Below are 19,072 nucleotides of genomic sequence, written 5' to 3' on the forward strand. Positions count from 1 at the left end.
TAACTTTCACTAACACGTCCTCTAATACACCTTCTGGGTGTATTATAGACTAGACGAAAAGTTGTATTATGACTCTGATTTTGGTTAAAGGTCCAATTCCCCTTGTTTTTAAACTCAATTAGGGCAAGACATTAATTGATAACCCAAGGCCTAACATAATACATGGTACAAAAATATTACCCATTTTACAAGGAACCATGAATAAACCCGGGTCCTTGCATTTCTTGGGCAACCGTTTTTGTAACACGGCTGGCACATTTTCCCCTACTTTTACTATTTCATTCCCTTTAAGTTTTTTCTTGGATGTGCAAAGTTCCATAAGGAACTTATTATATCTAGGAATTTGTGTAATAACATCTAAAAGAGGGATGTTTATTTCAACCTTTTGAAACATGATTTTATAATCTTTCCGCTCTCTTTTTGTGATTGTTAGTCTTGAAGGAAATGGGGTTGGAGTGACTTTCACCTCAGTATCAACTGGCTTCTTTGGCTTTGAAATGTCTTTCTTTTCATCCTCCTTGACAACTTTCTCTACTTCAATATACTATTCTTGCTCCTCTTCAATCGGCATTAGTAGGCCATCATAACTTTTTCCATCTCTGAAGGTAATAGCACATGCATTGTGTTTTGGGTTCTTCTTGGTTTGTGATGGTAACTTTCCTTGCAATTCCGTTCTATTTATGGATTGATTAAGTTGTGCTATTTGTTGCTCCAAGATTTTTATGCTAGCCTTAGTTTCTTGTTGGAAGCTTTGAGAGTTATTATTAAGGCTTTTCACAATGTCCTCCAAGGACATGCTTGATTAACCTGTTTGTTGAGGAGATGGAGGGTATGGCTGCCTTGGTGGATAGTTTTATGGTGGAAATGGTGACCTTTGTTGATTTTGGGGCGGTAGTCTTTGTTGGAATCCCATGTTTTGGTTGTTATTTCACCCTTGATTGCCTTGGGGCTGATCATAATTCCTTTGATTAGGCATGGAATAGCCTCACAAATCTTTTGCTTCTTCATAATATTCTTCTTAAAGTTTAGGTAACATGTCGACGGGATGCCTGGTTTAAGTACAAATGGCATAAGGACGAGATGCGGGTTGCACGCCCTTGTCTTTGGTAAGCATCATGACCACCTTCGTTAATTCATAAATTTGAACTTCTATATGGGGAGTAATTACCTCTTTAACACCCCCAGGGTGCATCCACATACCAATCCTCATCTTGATCCGAATGTTTAGAATCTTCCGTCATATTTTTTTTATAAGATTATGGATTTTACTTGGGATTTTATTGAACAAAGACCCTCCACTTGAGGCATTAACGAGTTGGTGTTTTGTGATCCCATGCTTCGGACAGTGAAACCACAACTTCTTGAATTCTTCCCAACATGCATGAAAGGCTTCTTTATTATTTTGTTTGATTCCAATAATTTTTCTCAATAGACCCGAAGCTTTTCATCTCCAGGAAGTATTTTTCTAAGAACATACGTGCTAGCTCAACCCATGTGGTGACCGTGCCCGGTGGGAGGTCATACAACCAATCTTTGGCTCCGTCTTCGACTGTGATGGGGAATGCCCTAAGCTTGATTTGATCCTCGGTGACATTATCTGGATTCATACCAGAGCAAACCACATGGAATTCTTTGAGAAACTTGTGAGGATCCTTATTTTCTACCCTTCAAAATGTTGGGAGTAAATGCACAAGACCGAACTTTAGTTCAAAGTTAGTCATATTTGGATAAGTGATGCATAAAGGTTGTTGGGTAACTTCTTGTTGAGCCCATTGGCGAAGGGTTCTTTCGGGTGGTGAATTTGTTAGAAGATTTTTGTTATTGTTTCCTAACTTAGTGGGAGTTTGGATTGAGGCTTCTGTAGATGTAAATTTTGGAGCACTATGAGTAAATAAAGAAGGTGAGAAGTATCTCTAGGTGAGGAGGGTTGAGGTGAGAATGAAAGGGTTTGTGTTTTTGTTTCTAATACACTAGATAGGGGCACGCCCTCGTAAATGTTAATGGTCGGAGGGGTAAATGAAGAAGAAGTCCTAAAATCCAGTTGCCTCTTCCAAAGCTTTGCTTGATTCCATAACCTCTTTGCAGTCTTTTCTATCTCAGTTCCGTTTTGGAAAAGATGTACATATACGAAACGATCTATGCATAAACAATTATTAACACCGTGTCTCCGAAAACGGTGTCAATTTGCTAGGATGTCAAACCCAACAAATAATAAGGGTGCAATAGACTCGAAAAACACTACTATATTGCACTAAAAAGAAGTACAATGCAAGAATGGTCGATCCTCAGAGACACATGACAAAAGTCTATACTACTTTGTGTGAGGTACTTTGGTTACAAAAAAAATGGAGTTTGTATGCAAAATGTTGAATAACGCAAATAACAATCTACTTTGAAAAACTTGTAGAAAATGAAATAGATTTGTAAACAATGAATTAAATGGCTCCAATTATAGTTCTCAATTTTGTCATTTAACTTGATTGTGCATCGATGCAATTCATGATTACTATTCTCTGATGGTACTGAAATACACTAACATGGTCTAATGTCTATTGGTTTCCAAATTGTCTAATCAAAACACTCTCTTTGACTAGACCTAGCTTTACTAATTCAACCTAAACACGCTCTTAGATTATATTGAAAAAGTGCATTAAGTTTTGTATAAGCTTCCCAACAATGTTCATTTCTTCTCATATGCTCGGAAGGGTGAAAACATGTGATATATCTTCTACAATAAGAAATCTTATTGGTTGTTACCTCACATTAACTTTATAAAACGATTAGGTGCCCTAAAAGTTAGTTAACTACACAAGAACTCAATTCATATAAGTGGTCAATCAAACATACATCAAATTCAAGGATTCTAGCTAAAATAAGAACACAGTCACTAAAATAAAATCATAAACAAAACAAGAAGCCATATGTATCAAATCAAACGATCAACATGTTCTGAACAAGAACTAGAACTAGGGTTTTTAGCCACACATGGCTAAAAACAAATCAAACAAAAAGATGAAATTATAAATGTTTAATGTTTACAAATTGAAATTGCTAGCGTTTGCAATGATTAGAAGTCTTCAAACCCCTACAAAAATCATCAAAAATCACCCCCAAGAAGTTCCAAAATCTGTCCCTATAAGAACCTAGAATTTTGAGATATTTGATTTTTAGTCAATTATTAATTATTGACCAAAAGGGCAAAATAGTCATTTAGGAGAATTTACTAAGTTTATGAAGTTGCGACTCCATAAAAATGGACAAGATAAGTTTAAGTCACGTGGATGATTTTAGATAAGAGAGTTCAAGAGAAGAAATGCATGAGAATATATATTTAGGTTAAAAGGGTAAATGGAAAATTTTATGTTTTTTGTGACAACTTTGTGACTTAACGAGAAATGACTTAACAGGGTTATAGAATATATACCCACATGGATATAAAAACCATAGTAACAACATAGAACGAAAAAGTTATGAAGAGCAGAAGTTGGAAGAAAAGTTGGCTCCTGGAACAAATCAACAATGTAGTTTAATCAATTAATAAATAGACTACATGATCCGGTTTTAAGTTTAATCGGTTAATAAATAACGACTAAAAGACATAAATATTTAACTGTAATAGATAAACCGAGTTAAATAACTTCATTAACCTTGAACAAAAATAGTTCCGCTACTTCAAACAAGTTGTTTTCATAAGTTTGATGAAATTATAACTATATGATTCCAAAAGTTTCCCCCCACGACAAGTCACATGATGATCCAAATTCTGTACACAGTGTGTGAATTCTTATCTTAACTGCAACTCGACTCAAACACCCTAACCAGGATCAAAAATTGGCTGCCGGAATGGTGCTAATAGTATTCCACCGCCGTGTCGGAGCAACTATCATCTGACACAACCTCACGGCTAGTAAATGGTGGCGGGACAAACGGCGGTGTTGTACATCTCAACAGAGCCCAATTCACACCTTGAAAAAACGAATGCTGTTTAATGGCCGACGCACCCATCGTCGACCCCAATCGCCACGCCGGATCCTTCACCAACAACTGAGATATCAGATCCTTCGCCATGGCCGGAATCACAGGCTCTTTCGGAAACTCCAGAGCTCGAGCTACGATATTCGCTAAAGTAAGCTCGTTATCCATCCCCCTAAAAGGCGTAACACCGTAGAAAAGTTCAAACATAAAAATCCCTAACGTCCACCAATCCACCGCGCTACCATGTCCCTCACCGGAGACAATCTCCGGAGCTAAATACTCATGTGTGCCGACAAAAGACATCGACCGGACGTCCACCGGCTCCGCCACGAACTGCACACCTCTTTGATTCCCGAGCTTCGTTTTCCGTTTCCGTCTAGGGTTGAAGCAGGAGACGGAAGGGACTATACATTTCGGAAGGATGCATGAAGACGAAGTAACTTTGGGTGGATCGAAGGCGTAGTGATCGGCTGACGACGGCGGATTTGGGCGGTTGTGATCGGAGAAGACCTGTGCCGGAGTGGAAGTAGATCCGTCGCATTTCAAAGAGAGATCGAAATCAGTGAGCATGATGTGACCATCAGATCGGACCAGAACATTTTCGGGTTTCAGATCTCGGTAAACGATGTCTAACATGTGTAGATACTCGAGCGCCACCACCACCTCCGATGCGTAAAACCTGGAGATTCATTCATTCATTCATTCATTATAATACTACACTTTTCTTAAATCGCACGATAACCATTAAAGACTTCGATTAACAAAAACAGTAATCAGTTCCGGGTCAAACTTACCCGACCGCATAATCCGGGAACCTTAGCTTTTATACAAATAATCAATGCCATTTTAAAATACTGATCCAATTAGATGGAAAATTTTAATGCGAGAAATCATAGACAACGAACGATAATTTATGATGATATATATATATATATATATATATATATATATATATATATATATATATATATATATATATATTTGAATTTGAATGAGCCCCTACTGGGCTCTATTTAACTTCTATATGACAGTTCATAAATGGCATTTATGTAAATTTGGTATAGACTGGATCTATTTCTTAAACGTTTAGATCAAGTGGTGCAATTATGACCCACGTGGCAATAAACAAGTCGGAAAAAGTTTTGACTTTTCTAATATGCACATTGCACACGGACTCACGTGGACTCGAGCATGTGTAATCGCTACCAATGATACTGTTAAATATTGTTTACTTTCTTCACACCTCAATGCGTTTAAGTTAATTGAATGATCAAGTGCGGGTTAGTCCACGACATAACATATGCTCCAGCAGGGGTCCATATGTGGTCCCGGAGCACATGAGACGTTATTGGCCGTGGATTTTAAATAAAATAGCCGGAGAAATATTGATTGATAGCTAGGCGTGCGATACATGGGATCATTTTATGAAACAGATTTAGAGTTCATGCAATTTGGAAGGGAGAGTGGTGAAATGCGCACCTCACAGCGGATTCAGGGAAGCGTTTACAGGGCTGACGTTGCCGGAGAACGTGGAGGTCACCACCGGGGCAGAATTCCGTTAACAGACACGACCATTTCGGTGACTCCAACGACGCGTATAGCGTCGGTAGAAATGGATGGTCTAACATCTCTAGAATTTCCCTTTCTGTTTTCGCACGACCTTCTTTGTTCCGGCTTGCTAGCTCTCTCTTGTCCATCACCTTCGCGGCGAAAACAGCAGGGGAGGAGGTGGAAGAAGAAGAAGAAGAAGAAGAACGTTTAATCTCAGAGAGGTAGACGGAGCCGATGTCTCCGGCGCCGATACGGTTTATGAATCGGAGGTCAGTGAGGGATAGATTACCACCGGATTCAGATCCTGCGAGCCGGATTGCGTCTAAGCAGGGGTTACCAGAAGGAGCTGTGGATTTGAAAGTGGTGGAGAAGTTATGGCGAGCGGAGTAGGTAGCTGTCGTCCAAGTGGTTTCGGAGCCGGAGCTGGTGCTACGGTTGATGTCGGTGGCTGTAGTGGTGGTTGTGGAGTTGAAACTAATGCTCTGGAGGTCATCGGCGAGGTCATCTATCCATGGTGGTTCCATTGTTGGAGAGAAAATGGAGAGAGGAGGAGAGAGGGAGATGAAGAGGTGAGAGAAGAAATTTGTTGTTTTTGAAGAGGGTGAGGTGCCGAGGTGGGGGTTCATGTAGTTCGAAGTTCGGGTCGGGTCCACATGCCATTGGTTACTAAATGGGCAGGGGCCCATGTTCCTACATTCCAGTTCGATAAGATTGCTTACCAATATTTTCAATTATTTGTAATAACGATATTTCTATCAAAATTTAAATTGACAATCAAATGTCTTAAGTATATATTTTTGATAAAATAGTTATGAAAAACTTCGATAGAATAACTAATTAGAAAATAAAAATTTGGACCACAATTAATGCAAAACAAAAAGAAAAAACAAGTTATGAAACTATAAAATTTGGAGGATCAATAAATATAATTTTGTATCAATAAAGTTTAAACCAATGATGAAACTTTGTTTTACAATTAGATAATTTCTTTTGGGAAGCATGTGATGAAATTTTGTTATTTACCTGTTTAGATTGTTTTATGATTAGTATATGATTTGATAGTATTGTTCTTTTATGGATGTCGCTGGCTATTGAAATGTTAAATCAAATCTTGGTTTCTTTTTAACTCTTTACGGGTGCTGTCAAATAAAATTGCATGCCTGTGAAGGTTTCACACTTATATTTATATATAAAAAAACTATTTTACACTTAAAATATTAAGGACTTGTACTAAATAAATACGATATTAATGACATAAATCTGAGTTCATTAAGGGTGTTTTTTTTTTCAACAAATAAATTTGTTTGTTTTAGTTCTCCATGAAGTTCTTACTTTATATGAACTTCTGGTCCTAACCCTTGAACAAAGTTTCATCTAACTGGACAAAGAAAGTTGAAGACTTTTTCTTTTTTATAGTTATTATTTTGATTTCTTTTTATTAAGTTTCGTATGATTATTTTTAATTTAAAAACTTAAAAGACCTTTAATCATTCATACAAAAGCAACAAATATATACCTTAAAGTATTTTATGTAACTCAGATTTAATGTTATAGATGAGTAATAAACTATTTTTATTCGGAAAATAAAATTATATATATATATATATATATATATATATATATATATATATATATATATATATATATATATATATATATATATATATATATATATATAGAGAGAGGTTCAGGTTCATTTGATTAAATATTTAATTAAATATTGAAAGTGATATAGATTCATGTTATCGATCATATATTATGGAAAGTGATATAGATAATATTTAATTAAATATTGTATATATGTTTGTATGTTTGTGTTGCTTCAAAGTAATAATTAATAAAAAATCATGGATATACAATATTATCCATAGTATTCATGTAAGTCTCTTTAAAATGCAAATTGTCTATCTTATCACTTTATATTTTAATATGTGTTTAACATTTTAATTATAAATAATACATGTCTTTTAAAAGTTTTCTTTTGTTTACTAATAATAATAATGGTTTTAAACCTAATGAACCATAATTATAAATAATATAATCAAATTATAAAAATAATGGATATGTCATATTATCCATGCAAATCTTTTTTAACATGCAAATTGTCTATCTTATCAGTTTATTATTTAGTGTATGTTTCACATTTTAAGAGTAATATTAAATGTTTCTTAAAAGTCTGATTTAACTTATTAATAATAATAAGTGGTTTAAAACTAAAGAATAATAATTTTAATTGATAACAACATCAATTTATAAATTACTTAACGTTAACAACAAATAAATTGTATTTTAAAAGAACATCATTATTAAAATTAGAAAATAATCGCGTAAGTAAAAATTTAAATTAATCGATCATAAAAATTATTAAAATAATATTAAATAGATAATTATATTCAATTTTATTAATGAGGAAGGTGGGTTGATGTCAATGAATAATATTATTCAAAATACTATGTCAAAGTTAATGTCAATAACATAACAATTTTAATTATAAATTAACTAAACTACAATATTAAAATATTATATTTTACTTTTGTTTATAAAATTATGAATTTAACATTTTAACATTATAGTTAATATATATATATATATATATATATATATATATATATATATATATATATATATATATATATATGACAAAACTTCAAAAATGGTCCCTATGGTTTTCAAAAATATTAAGTTTAGTCCCTAATTTCAAAAAACCTCACAGATGGTCCTTGTGGTTTCAAAACTTTTAACATTTGGTCCTTTGAGCTAACTCTGTTAGCATTTCACCGTTAACTCATTTTTTTAATATTATATTGCAGGGACTTTTCCTTTATTTTACTACTAGGGACCATTTATGATGTTTTGTTTTATTTAAAAATATATATATTATCTCTCTCTCTCTCTCTCTCTCTATGTGTGTGTGTGTGTGTGTGTTATGCTTTAAACCACCCAACACCACCACCATAACCCACCACATTATACCACCCTAAACCACCAAAAACCACCACTAAAACCATCAAACATCTCCCTTACACCTCCTCATCCTCTCACCCATCGAGTTATGTCCAAAAAGAAAGGAGAAAATAGGGCATCAACCACCCACTGCCACCACCAAACACCCACTGCCTCCACCCTTTTTCCCACCGGAAAACCACCCCTTTACCACTGTGTGATGTCTAGAAACCCTTCTCCACCCTCTCTCTATTCCCCTTTGCCTTCGACTTCACCGGAAAAAGCAAGAAAAACCGGCAACAGGAGGCTGTCGGCCACCTGCCATCACCACCGATTCACAACCACCACCACCCTCCACTGTGTTGCTGCCTTCTTTCTCGTAAGTCCACTCCAACTCCCTTGTTTCGTTCGTGCATCACCAATCAACCCATTCTTATTCAAATCGTAAAGGTCAAACGCTTCGTGGAGCTCATTGATTCATTCCTCAACAAAAATCTTTCCGTCTCCATTGGTTTTGAAATGGCTAAACCTCTAATTCCATTTCGATTCATGTTCAAGCTCAAACGCCTAAAACCTATGATTACATTCTGATGCCAATTATCAATTGAACCGCACTCTTTTTTAACATCATAATTGAGCTTGATCAGAAATCATATTAACATATTGAAATCAAAAAATTATTTCTAACATAGTGCTTCCACCAGAAAAATGCAATCAAAACATGAGCATATCAAATTAACACACTTGCAAATCAAATCTTGAACATATTAAACCTGATTGGAACGAAGGAGATGGTGCATTGTAATCGTAGGAGGAACAAGAGCCAACACACACACATACACAGGTGTAGAGGACTTTCACCCACTAGGGAATTGATTTTAGTTCTGAATTCACATACGCATACACGATTTCATCGAAGCCCTTCGTTTTCTCGAAACTGCACTCGAGTTCGTTGCTTGCAAAATTGATATCTTCAAGACTGATTATGTGGTCAAGGATGTTAATGGGATGGTTCATAGGATGTTAATCGAAATACCAAACCTTCGATTTTTTGTCACACAGGATGAAGACGAAGGACAGGGGCATAGATAGGTCCGGTGGGAAGAGAATGGGCCGGGGGGTTAGGTTTAATATATTTCTTTTTAAAAAAAAAACGAAATATCATAAATGGTCCCTGTGGTAGTAAAATGACGGAAATACCCTCCGAATATTATAATCAAATAATAGTTAACAGCTAAAATCTAACGGAGTTAGCTCAAAGGACCAAATGTTAAAAGTTTTGAAACCATAGGGACCATCTGTGAGGTTTTTTGAAATTAAGGACTAAACTTGATATTTTTGAAAACCACATGGACAATTTTTGAAGTTTTGTCTCTCTCTTTCTCTCTCTCTCTCTCTCTCTCTCTCTCTCTCTCTCTATATATATATATATATATATATATATATATATATATATAGAGAGAGAGAGAGAGAGAGAGAGAGACTTTATTTGATATTTATTTTAATAGGATTATTATATATTATTTATAAAATTATTTTATTATTTTAAATCAATTATCTAAGTTATATAAAACCACATTATAATTTATTATTAAGTTTATTTATTTATATTTGTTTTTTAGATTTATAAATCTTCTAATATTTTTGATGCTTTTTTTTAGTATATTATTTGATGTTATTTTTTTAACGTTTTTTTCGTTTATATTATATAATTTTTTTTTTATATTTTGTTTGAATAAACAAATTAAAATAATAAAACTGATAACTCTAAATCATCAAATATAATTATTAAATGTTGTTTTTTTATATGTTATTTGTTTATATCATTCACTTATATGTTAGTGTGTGTTCTTTTATTCGGTTGTAAAATGTTTCATGGAATATTTGTTTTTTGTTTACATCATTCGTTTATATATCAGTGCTTTGTCATTTATTTCTTAAATAATTATAATTTTTTGTATAACTATTTCTGAAAAAAAAAAAACAAAGTAAAACTATTCAATCTAGTGTGTGTGTGTGTGTGTGTATATATATATATATATATATATATATATATATATATATATATATATATCAGTAAAAGGAAAAAAAATGAACATTAAAATTTTTTATTGGAAGACTGATAGTTATCCGAGTTATTATTTTAATTTATTTATTCAAAAAAAAATATCAAAAAAATTATTATATAATTTAAACGAACAAAATGTAAAAAAAAAAAAAAAACAACAACAACATTAATTAATATATTAAAATAAAACGTATAAAATATTACAAGATTTTCAAACCATAAAAACAAATATTAATAAATAAGGTAATAATAATAATAATAATAATATTTTATCATTCACTTTTTTCTTTCTTTGTGTGTAACGAAGCATGGAATAAACTTCTTATATATGAAAAAATTTCTTTTAATCAAGTAATTAATTAGCATAAGTTTATAATTTGGAAGTTTCAAATAAATATTATTCAAGATAGATGATTTACCTTAAGATATATGATTTATCTTAAACCACATTGATTCAAATGTCCAATTTTATAAGAATATAATGATAAAGATAAAGATAAAGATAAATATAAGAAATTTTTCATAATTGATCCATGTGGTTTGCAAAATATCTCATTTTGAGGACTTCATGGAAGACGGTACACCATTGGTCCACTTGGTTTGCAAAATTACATGAAAGGTTATCCTGTCGTTAAATCTAACTCTATAGCCGTTAGATTTTAATGAAAAAAACTATTTTGCACTTCTCCCAAATTTGCAATATACTACAAATCTCAAGGACCATTTTTGTGATTTTGTATATTTGAAATTATATATATATATATATATATATATATATATATATATATATATATATATATATATATATATATATAAGACAAAACTTCAAAAATGGTCCCTGTGGTTTCTGAAAATATAAATTTTAGTCCCTAATTTGAAAAAAAAACCTCACAGATAGTCCCTGTGGTTTCAAAACTTTTAAAAAATGATCATTTCCTTAACTTCATTAGCTTTTAACCATTAAGTGAAGGGCATTTCTGTCATTTCACTAGTACAGGGACCATTTATGAAGTTTTGCTTTATTTAAAAAAAATATATATATATACTTATTTAATATTAAATGGCCTCTCTCTTCTCTTTTCTCTCTCTCTCTCTCTCTCTCTCTCTCTCTCTCTCTCTCTCTCTCTCTCTTAATTGGAGAACACAATGTCCCCCCTCTTTCTCGCCTCTCTCTTTTCTCTGTGAACATACTCACCACCGCCAAATCACGCATCGTACACAACCTGTCTCCTTCCTCTGTTCCGAACTCCCCCTTCATAACCCCTTCATAGCCACCATCATCTATCACTGCATCACATACTACCCATCGACTCTGACGACGACACCACCTCCTAGAAACCCTAGTGTTGTCGATTTTGATTACATCTCCCGACCACTGTTAGCTGCTTGTTGTCATCATAAATTTGTGGACGTGATAATCACCGCCCTTCCCATATGTGTGTGCGTGATTTTTATTGTCATGTCCTATGTTTGTGTCTTAGACTAGAAACCACAAGTGAATCGTGAGTAGTTAACCCACGTTCCAAATTCCATTGTTGAAATTGTTGTTAACATAGTTCTAGGGTTTTGATTTTTAGGAATATAGATGGCAGGCTGAACGACCCTTGATCCATGAAATCGATGCTTTTTTATTATTATTGTTATTGGCTTGATAGAACTTCGATCTACGGGAGCAGCAACAACGGTGTTGATAAACCAAGTACAGATTGCAACTGCAACACTGGTGATGGATCACCATCACAGCCACGTCAGAGAAGTAGAGCTAGGAGATTCAGGCCCATGTTTCTTATCTTTCTTGCAAAACTCGTATTATGTTTTCTTCAAAACCTTGTTCTTATTACAGAGAGGATTAAGGCTTTGCACGAACTCATCCCAAATACCAACAAGGTAAAGGAATTTGGCAGTTACCCCAACCTAGATCTAAAAATTTCAGCAACAAAGTCAAGAAGCAAGCACTAGAGAAGAAATAGAGAACCAAAAGTCAAGAATCATGAAGAAATAACAAAATTAGTAGCCAAAAGCTTAGTTACTTAACTGGTCTGAGTAAAGAAGTCATAGGTTGGCAAGAGAGAGAGAGACCCTTCAATATTAAAGAATTATATATATATATATTTTTTTAAATAAAACAGAACTTCATAAATGGTCCCTGTGATAGTGAAATGACATAAATATCCTTCACTTAACGGCCAAAAGCTAAAAGTGTTAGCGAAAATGGCCATTTGTTAAAGGTTTTGAAACCACATGGACCATTTATGAGGTTTTCTAAAATTAGGGATTAAACTTCAGATTTTCAAAAACCATAGGGACCATTTTTGAAGTTTTGTCTATATATAAATTCAACAATTTGATAACTTTTTTTTTTTTTTATCTTTTTGACATTTTGTTTTTTATTTTTATTTTATAATTTTATTTATTTATGGTTTTATTAATGTTTTTATTTGTTTTGATTCAAGTAAATAAACTTAAATTTGATAAAGTATATAGAAACCATTTTTAAATTTTTTTTCTTATTTGTGAACTGAAATGTTAACGTGTGTGTGTGTGTTTTTAAAATTTATGTTGTTACGGTTTTTTTTACTTGGATGCTCCATACTTAATATCGTTAGTAACTTTATGTTTACATTTATCATTATCATTATTTCAACTTTTGTTTTCATTTTTTTTATAATTTTAGTTATTTATTATTCTTCTATTGTTTTTATTTATTTTGATTCAAGTAATGAAAAATAAAAAAATAAAAAAAAAAAACAAAACTCAAACACCACAATTGTAATATACTATAATATATTAATATATTTTACATTTTTCATCTTTTTTTCATTTTTTTTTGTTTATTTGGCATTTTGTTTTTTAATTTTTTTGTATTATTTTATTACTTTTTTTCCTACGTTCATTTTTTTCGTTGTTTCGTTTTAATTTTCATCAATTTGATAAAAAATTTGACGTTTTTCTAAAAGTGTAAAGTGTATGAATATATTAGAGTATATTACAATTTTGGTGTTTGAGTTTTTTTGGTTTTCTATTTTTTTTAATAATTTTGGTTATTTATGGTTTTTTAACTTTTATTATTTTGATTCGAGTAAATAAAAAAATTATGTTTATATTCTTTTTTTATATTTGTAAATATAACTATTTTATTTATTCGAATCAAAATAGAAAAAGTTACAAAAACCATAAATAACCAAAATTAAAATAAAAAATAGAAAACCAAAAAAAACTCAAACACCAAAATTGTAATATACTCTAATATATTTATATATTTTATACTTTTTAGAAAATGACAAAAAAAAGTTATCAAATTGATGAAAAATAAATTGAAACAATTAAAAAAATAAATATAGCAAAAATTTTAAAAATAATATGAAAATTATTAAAAAAATAATAATATGAAAATTTAAAAAAAAAATACGAAAAAAATGAAAAGTGTAAAATGTATTAATATATTAGAGTATCTTTCAATTTTGGTGTTTGAGTTTTTGTTTTTTGCTTTTCTATTTTTCGTTACTTGAATCAAAATAAATAAAAACAATAGAAGAATAATAAATAACTAAAATAAAAAAAATAGAAATAAAAGGTGAAATAATGTTAATGATAAATGCAAACATTAAGTTGTTAACGATATTAACTATGGTGCATTAAAGTAAAAAATAAACATGAACCATAACAACATAAAATAAAAATAAAAACATTAACGTTTCAATTCACAAATAAGAAAAATTAAAGAAAAATGATTTCGACATGGTTTATCGAATTTAAGTTTATTTACTTGAATCAAAATAAACAAAAACATTAAAAATAACTAAAATTATGAAATAAAATAGAAAACAAAATGTTAAAAAGAAAGAGTTATCAAATTGTTTATATATATATATATATATATATATATATATATATATATATATATATATATATATATATATATATATATCAATGTTGTAAAAATCCCGATTAATCTTTACGCGCTACTCGACCGATAAGAGGGCGTCAAACGATTAATCCTTAGACGCTACTCGATCGATAAGAGATGCCTAGCGCTTAATCCTTGCATACACAATGAGTAAAACAGTGGAACCCGATTAAATTTTAACACCTTGAAGAAGTTTTATCTCAATAGAAACCATTTAAGGTATGATTAGTATTTTATTAATCATATTAACCTATTTTGTTATGACATTAGTAATATTTATGAACTTTTATATGATATTAGTCATATTTAATTTTTAAAAATCTAACAAATCAATAATTAATGGTCTCCGATTAATCTCCGCCTAGCCGATTAATCTTTAACCCCAGTCCACCAACTAGCTAACGTCAAACGATTTTTACAACCTTTATATATATATATATATATATATATATATATATATATATATATATATATATATATATATATATATATATATAATTTCAAATATACAAAATTATACAAATAGTCTTTGAGGTATGTATAAAATAATATTTTTTCATTAAAATCTAACAGCTGAAAAGTTAGATTTAACGGCATAACAACCTTTCATGTAATTTTGCAAATCACATGACAAATGGCATACGTTTTCCTTGAAAGTCCTCAAAATAAAGTATTTTGCAAAGGACCAACTATAAAATTTTGTCTAAATATAAAGATAAAGATTTTGATTTCAAAAATTATGTGTTGCGGTCTTGACTTTATTTAAGATGTTGGACCTAAAACACTTAATAGGACAAGTGCCCGTAAGGTCCCGTTTGATAGTTTCTGTCTGGGAAAGTGATGTCCGGTAAAGTGCTGTCTGGGAAAGTTTTCTGACTGGGAAAGAAACCATGTTGTTTGATTGTACATCTGATTGACTGTGCTGAATGATGAAAAAAAGTAACAATTCAATAAAAAATAAATTTAAAAAAAGTTATTTAAAAAAATTAATAATCCAATAAAGAAAGAAAGATGCGGGGTTTTGTGTATAATTGTTTTTCCAGCCCATTCAGCCAGAAAGATATAATTTTTGGGCTTTCTGGGAAAGACATATCTTGCCGGGAAAAACCCTTTCTTTTGTGTAAATCAAACAGTCTTTCCGGTCCATTTAGCCAGAAAGATCTGTTTGGACCTGGAAAGATACGTATCAAACGAGGCCTAAGTCTTCATCGTCTCATCCAACACCGATCATACACAACCTTTGTTCGTAACCATTTATAATGATCTGATATGGAGACTCAATATCAATATCATCAGAAAAGGTTTTAAACTGAATTTAAAACTGCAAACAATCAAAGCTAAAGTTTTTATCAAACATCCTAACAGAATATTATATTTTTTTAACGATGCAAGTAAATCTTGAATCCATAACAACATTAGTAAATGACTAAATGTAATAATGTTTCATCTACTTATTTAGAAAAAGGTGAGTGAGCATGTGGCATGAATTAAGGAAAGGGGATTACGTGTATCAAATGACCGTGTGTTTTAAAAATATATAAACTTATCAACACACCTTAATTTCTGTTAAATGTTTCGTAAGATATCATGGAGGGTGTCTCATTCTATTCGGCATGTCCCCAACTTAAAAGACATCTATTTTTCATGCACTTTATTAGCACAAATATTGTTATTATGTCCTTAAATATTTGTAATTATCGATTATACTATATAAAAGAAAAGAAACAAGTGTATCGCGAGCGATAATAAATATTTGTGGGTCATCATTGTAATATTTTACAAGATAATAGTAATAAATCATCTGGATACGATTAACTTTAGCTTTTTTAAGAAAAAATGTTTGAATTTGCAATGTATGGGTAATATATTAAAATAGTATAAATTTGTTAGGTTATAACATCCGTAATATATTGAATTCAAGTGTATAAAGTTCAATAGATTATCTTTTTATATTCTATATATTTCTATTAATTTTTTTTTCTTATAGCGAATTGAACTCTATAAAGTTCAAAAGAACATTACAAAAGTTAATTTACAGTGTATATATATATATATATATATATATATATATATATATATATATATATATATATATATATATATATATATATATATATATATATATATAAGAATTAAAAACTTTTGTTCGTATTGAAAAATTAATGACCATTGAACATTACAAAAGTTAATTTACTGTATATATAGTAAATTGAACTCTATAAAGTTCAAGGTTACATCACATAATGGTGGAATTTCATCTATTGAATGACAACAAGATTTGTCACCTCATTAAATTGTCTTATTGAACTCACCATTGTTAATGTTTTTAGGGTATCAAAGTCGATACTAGATGGTGGCTCGGGTCAATACTGGTGATATCACTGTTCCTCGCATGAATAGGTTGGGTTGCCTTTGGTTTCACCTGCTTGATGGTCTCTCCCAACCCACAAGAAACTAGTCGTTGAAGCTTGAATGTCTATAACTTTAAAAATATTTTTGTATCTATATAAACCACCCTCAACCACACCAACCTTCTATATTCTCTCTAATTCCATTTCAACTTATTTTTCTCTTCGTTTTCAAATGGATTGTAGTTGCAGCAAATCCAAAAAATAGGTTCTAACGTAAGAAGAAACCGTCAAGGCAAAAGCAATTCACAAAATTACCCAATGTAAATTCCCGCAACCCAAATATTCCCCAATATCAACAGCAACATCAACAAATTCCGGGTTCTTTAACATTTGATGTTAAATGTTTTATGAAATGTGTAAGATACTCTAATATTTTCCAGAAATTTGATGTTAAAATGTTTTATAAATACTTTAACATTCAATCTATCTTTCTAAATCATACTCTAAAAGAAGTTATAACACACCTCTTTGAGCAGAATGAAAAGCTACTTACAACTTCTCAAAATCTTTTCTTGGAGGACTGTTGATACATAAAAGTGAGCCTCTAGCAATCCGAAGCCAAACCAGAATCGAAGTCCTATTGCATTCCGAGATGTGAAATGTTTCGAAGTCAAGCTTTTTCCAAGATGAAGACTTATCTGAGACATTCTCAATTTTCAATATTATTGAGTCCACACAAGCATTTAATGCTTCTTATCGTTTAGTACTTGTTGATTATACAGTTCATGGGACAAAACTGAGTAAATCATGTGTGTCAGCTTTTTGACGTATCAGATTTACATTCTCCATGCAAGTCTTGTATTGTGTCTTTTTATCACTCCTTGGCTATTTAAGGAGATGAGTTTTCCATGCATTGTAACCCTTTTTGAAGCAATATTCTCTTTCACATAAAATACTAAGTATCTTGCACGTTAAATCTCTTTCTCCATCATTCTCATTTTTATTAAGTTATCTTTACTTTGTTCATACTCACTTTATCTTACTTAAATATTTTGTTGAATACTTTGTTGGTCTTCTTACTTCAAGACAAGCCTGGTTTACAAGACTTGACTGGACCCAAATATTAGCGGCAGACATTGATCTTAAATTAATTCAAGGTTTGAGTTTTCAAATCTTGTTCGCGCATTAAGTCTTGCACTTTTAATCGGTATCAGAGTCTACATGGTTGTGCTTTGAATCCATAAGAACATATTATAATTGATTTGAGATTACCTCGGTATCTCAATCATTTTTGTGTTTAGGATAAAGGTTCTTCTATATACCGCTTTTGCTCTAATACTTTAACTTCAATGGATGCTCCTAATCAAACTCAACAAATGTATTCAATGCAAATAGCAAATAGCGTGGGTTGCCCATCGCATGCCTCATAGCTAGTTTTTGAAGAGTATGATCATTGGAAAGTTAGAATGGAGAGATTTTTACTTGGTAAGGAAAAAGGTGAAGAGATATGGAGATCTGTGAAAAAAGGTCCTCATGTTCCCGTAAGACAAATGGTTAGAGATGCTACTGCTACTCTCATGGGTCAAGAAGAACAACGTCCAGCACCTCTTACTACATCAGACATCGAAAAGCTTCATGCAGACCAGATTACATTCTCAGAGATGGTGTTTGGTGTTCCTCCCTCTCTTTTTGAGCACATTAAGTTGTGCAAATCTGCCAAAGAGATTTGGGACATTCTTCAAGACTTGTTCGAAGGGTCTGAGAGCATGAAGGATAAGCGTCTATCATCAACGACTTTGATACCTTCACTATAACTCCCGATGAATCCGTAGCCTCTGATTCGAATCGGTATAGGATTGTTGTAAACAATATAACTGCATATGGTATAGTCAGAACTTCTCTCGAGTACAATCTGAAGTTCATCAACAACCTCGGAAAAGGATGGGGGAACGTAAAGTCATGTCTTCAGAGTAATGGATATCTGAAGAAACTGAAGCTCTATCAACTATTTGACAAATTGCAACTGCATGAATCTAACGTTGCTCAAACGTTAAGAGAAACTTTCAGGAGGTCCTCTTGCCTTAGTTAGTTGTGTTAACCCACTAATTCCGTGCCCATCTATGTCAGATCCTTTTGGAACGATCCCACCTATTTCGCCTGTTCAACCAACAATTCCTACCCCACCTACTCCACATGTTCTGAACCATTCATTTGAAAAAAATATTAATCTCGATCTAGTTGAGTCTGAGCTTCATTTCCAACAAGAACTCGCACTTC

At 31.7% G+C, this 19,072-nt stretch overlaps 1 protein-coding gene across 1 annotated transcript; it reads right to left on the bottom strand.

Annotated features, from left to right (window-relative positions):
• Positions 1 to 3,595: 3,595 nt before the first annotated feature.
• Positions 3,596 to 6,134, bottom strand: LOC111901419 (serine/threonine-protein kinase D6PKL2). The gene is made up of 2 exons (XM_023897266.3): positions 5,455 to 6,134; positions 3,596 to 4,654 (listed from the first exon to the last, which is right to left on the bottom strand). The coding sequence occupies exons 1-2, from the start codon at positions 6,048 to 6,050 to the stop codon at positions 3,850 to 3,852; spliced, it is 1,401 nt and encodes a 466-aa protein (XP_023753034.1). The 5' UTR covers positions 6,051 to 6,134; the 3' UTR covers positions 3,596 to 3,849.
• Between the last annotated feature and the right edge of the window lie 12,938 nt (positions 6,135 to 19,072).

This window comes from Lactuca sativa, chromosome 2 (assembly GCF_002870075.4).
Source record: "Lactuca sativa cultivar Salinas chromosome 2, Lsat_Salinas_v11, whole genome shotgun sequence".
Classification (NCBI taxonomy): domain Eukaryota; kingdom Viridiplantae; phylum Streptophyta; class Magnoliopsida; order Asterales; family Asteraceae; genus Lactuca; species Lactuca sativa.

What these genes read in the sequence shown, in the direction of transcription:
- LOC111901419 (XM_023897266.3), bottom strand. Translation starts at nt 6,050, where the DNA reads ATGGAACCACCATGGATAGATGACCTCGCCGATGACCTCCAGAGCATT. An exon ending in TTCCCTGAATCCGCTGTGAG is followed by an intron (nt 4,655 to 5,454) that starts GTGCGCATTTCA and finishes ATGAATCTCCAG; the next exon opens with GTTTTACGCATCGGAGGTGG.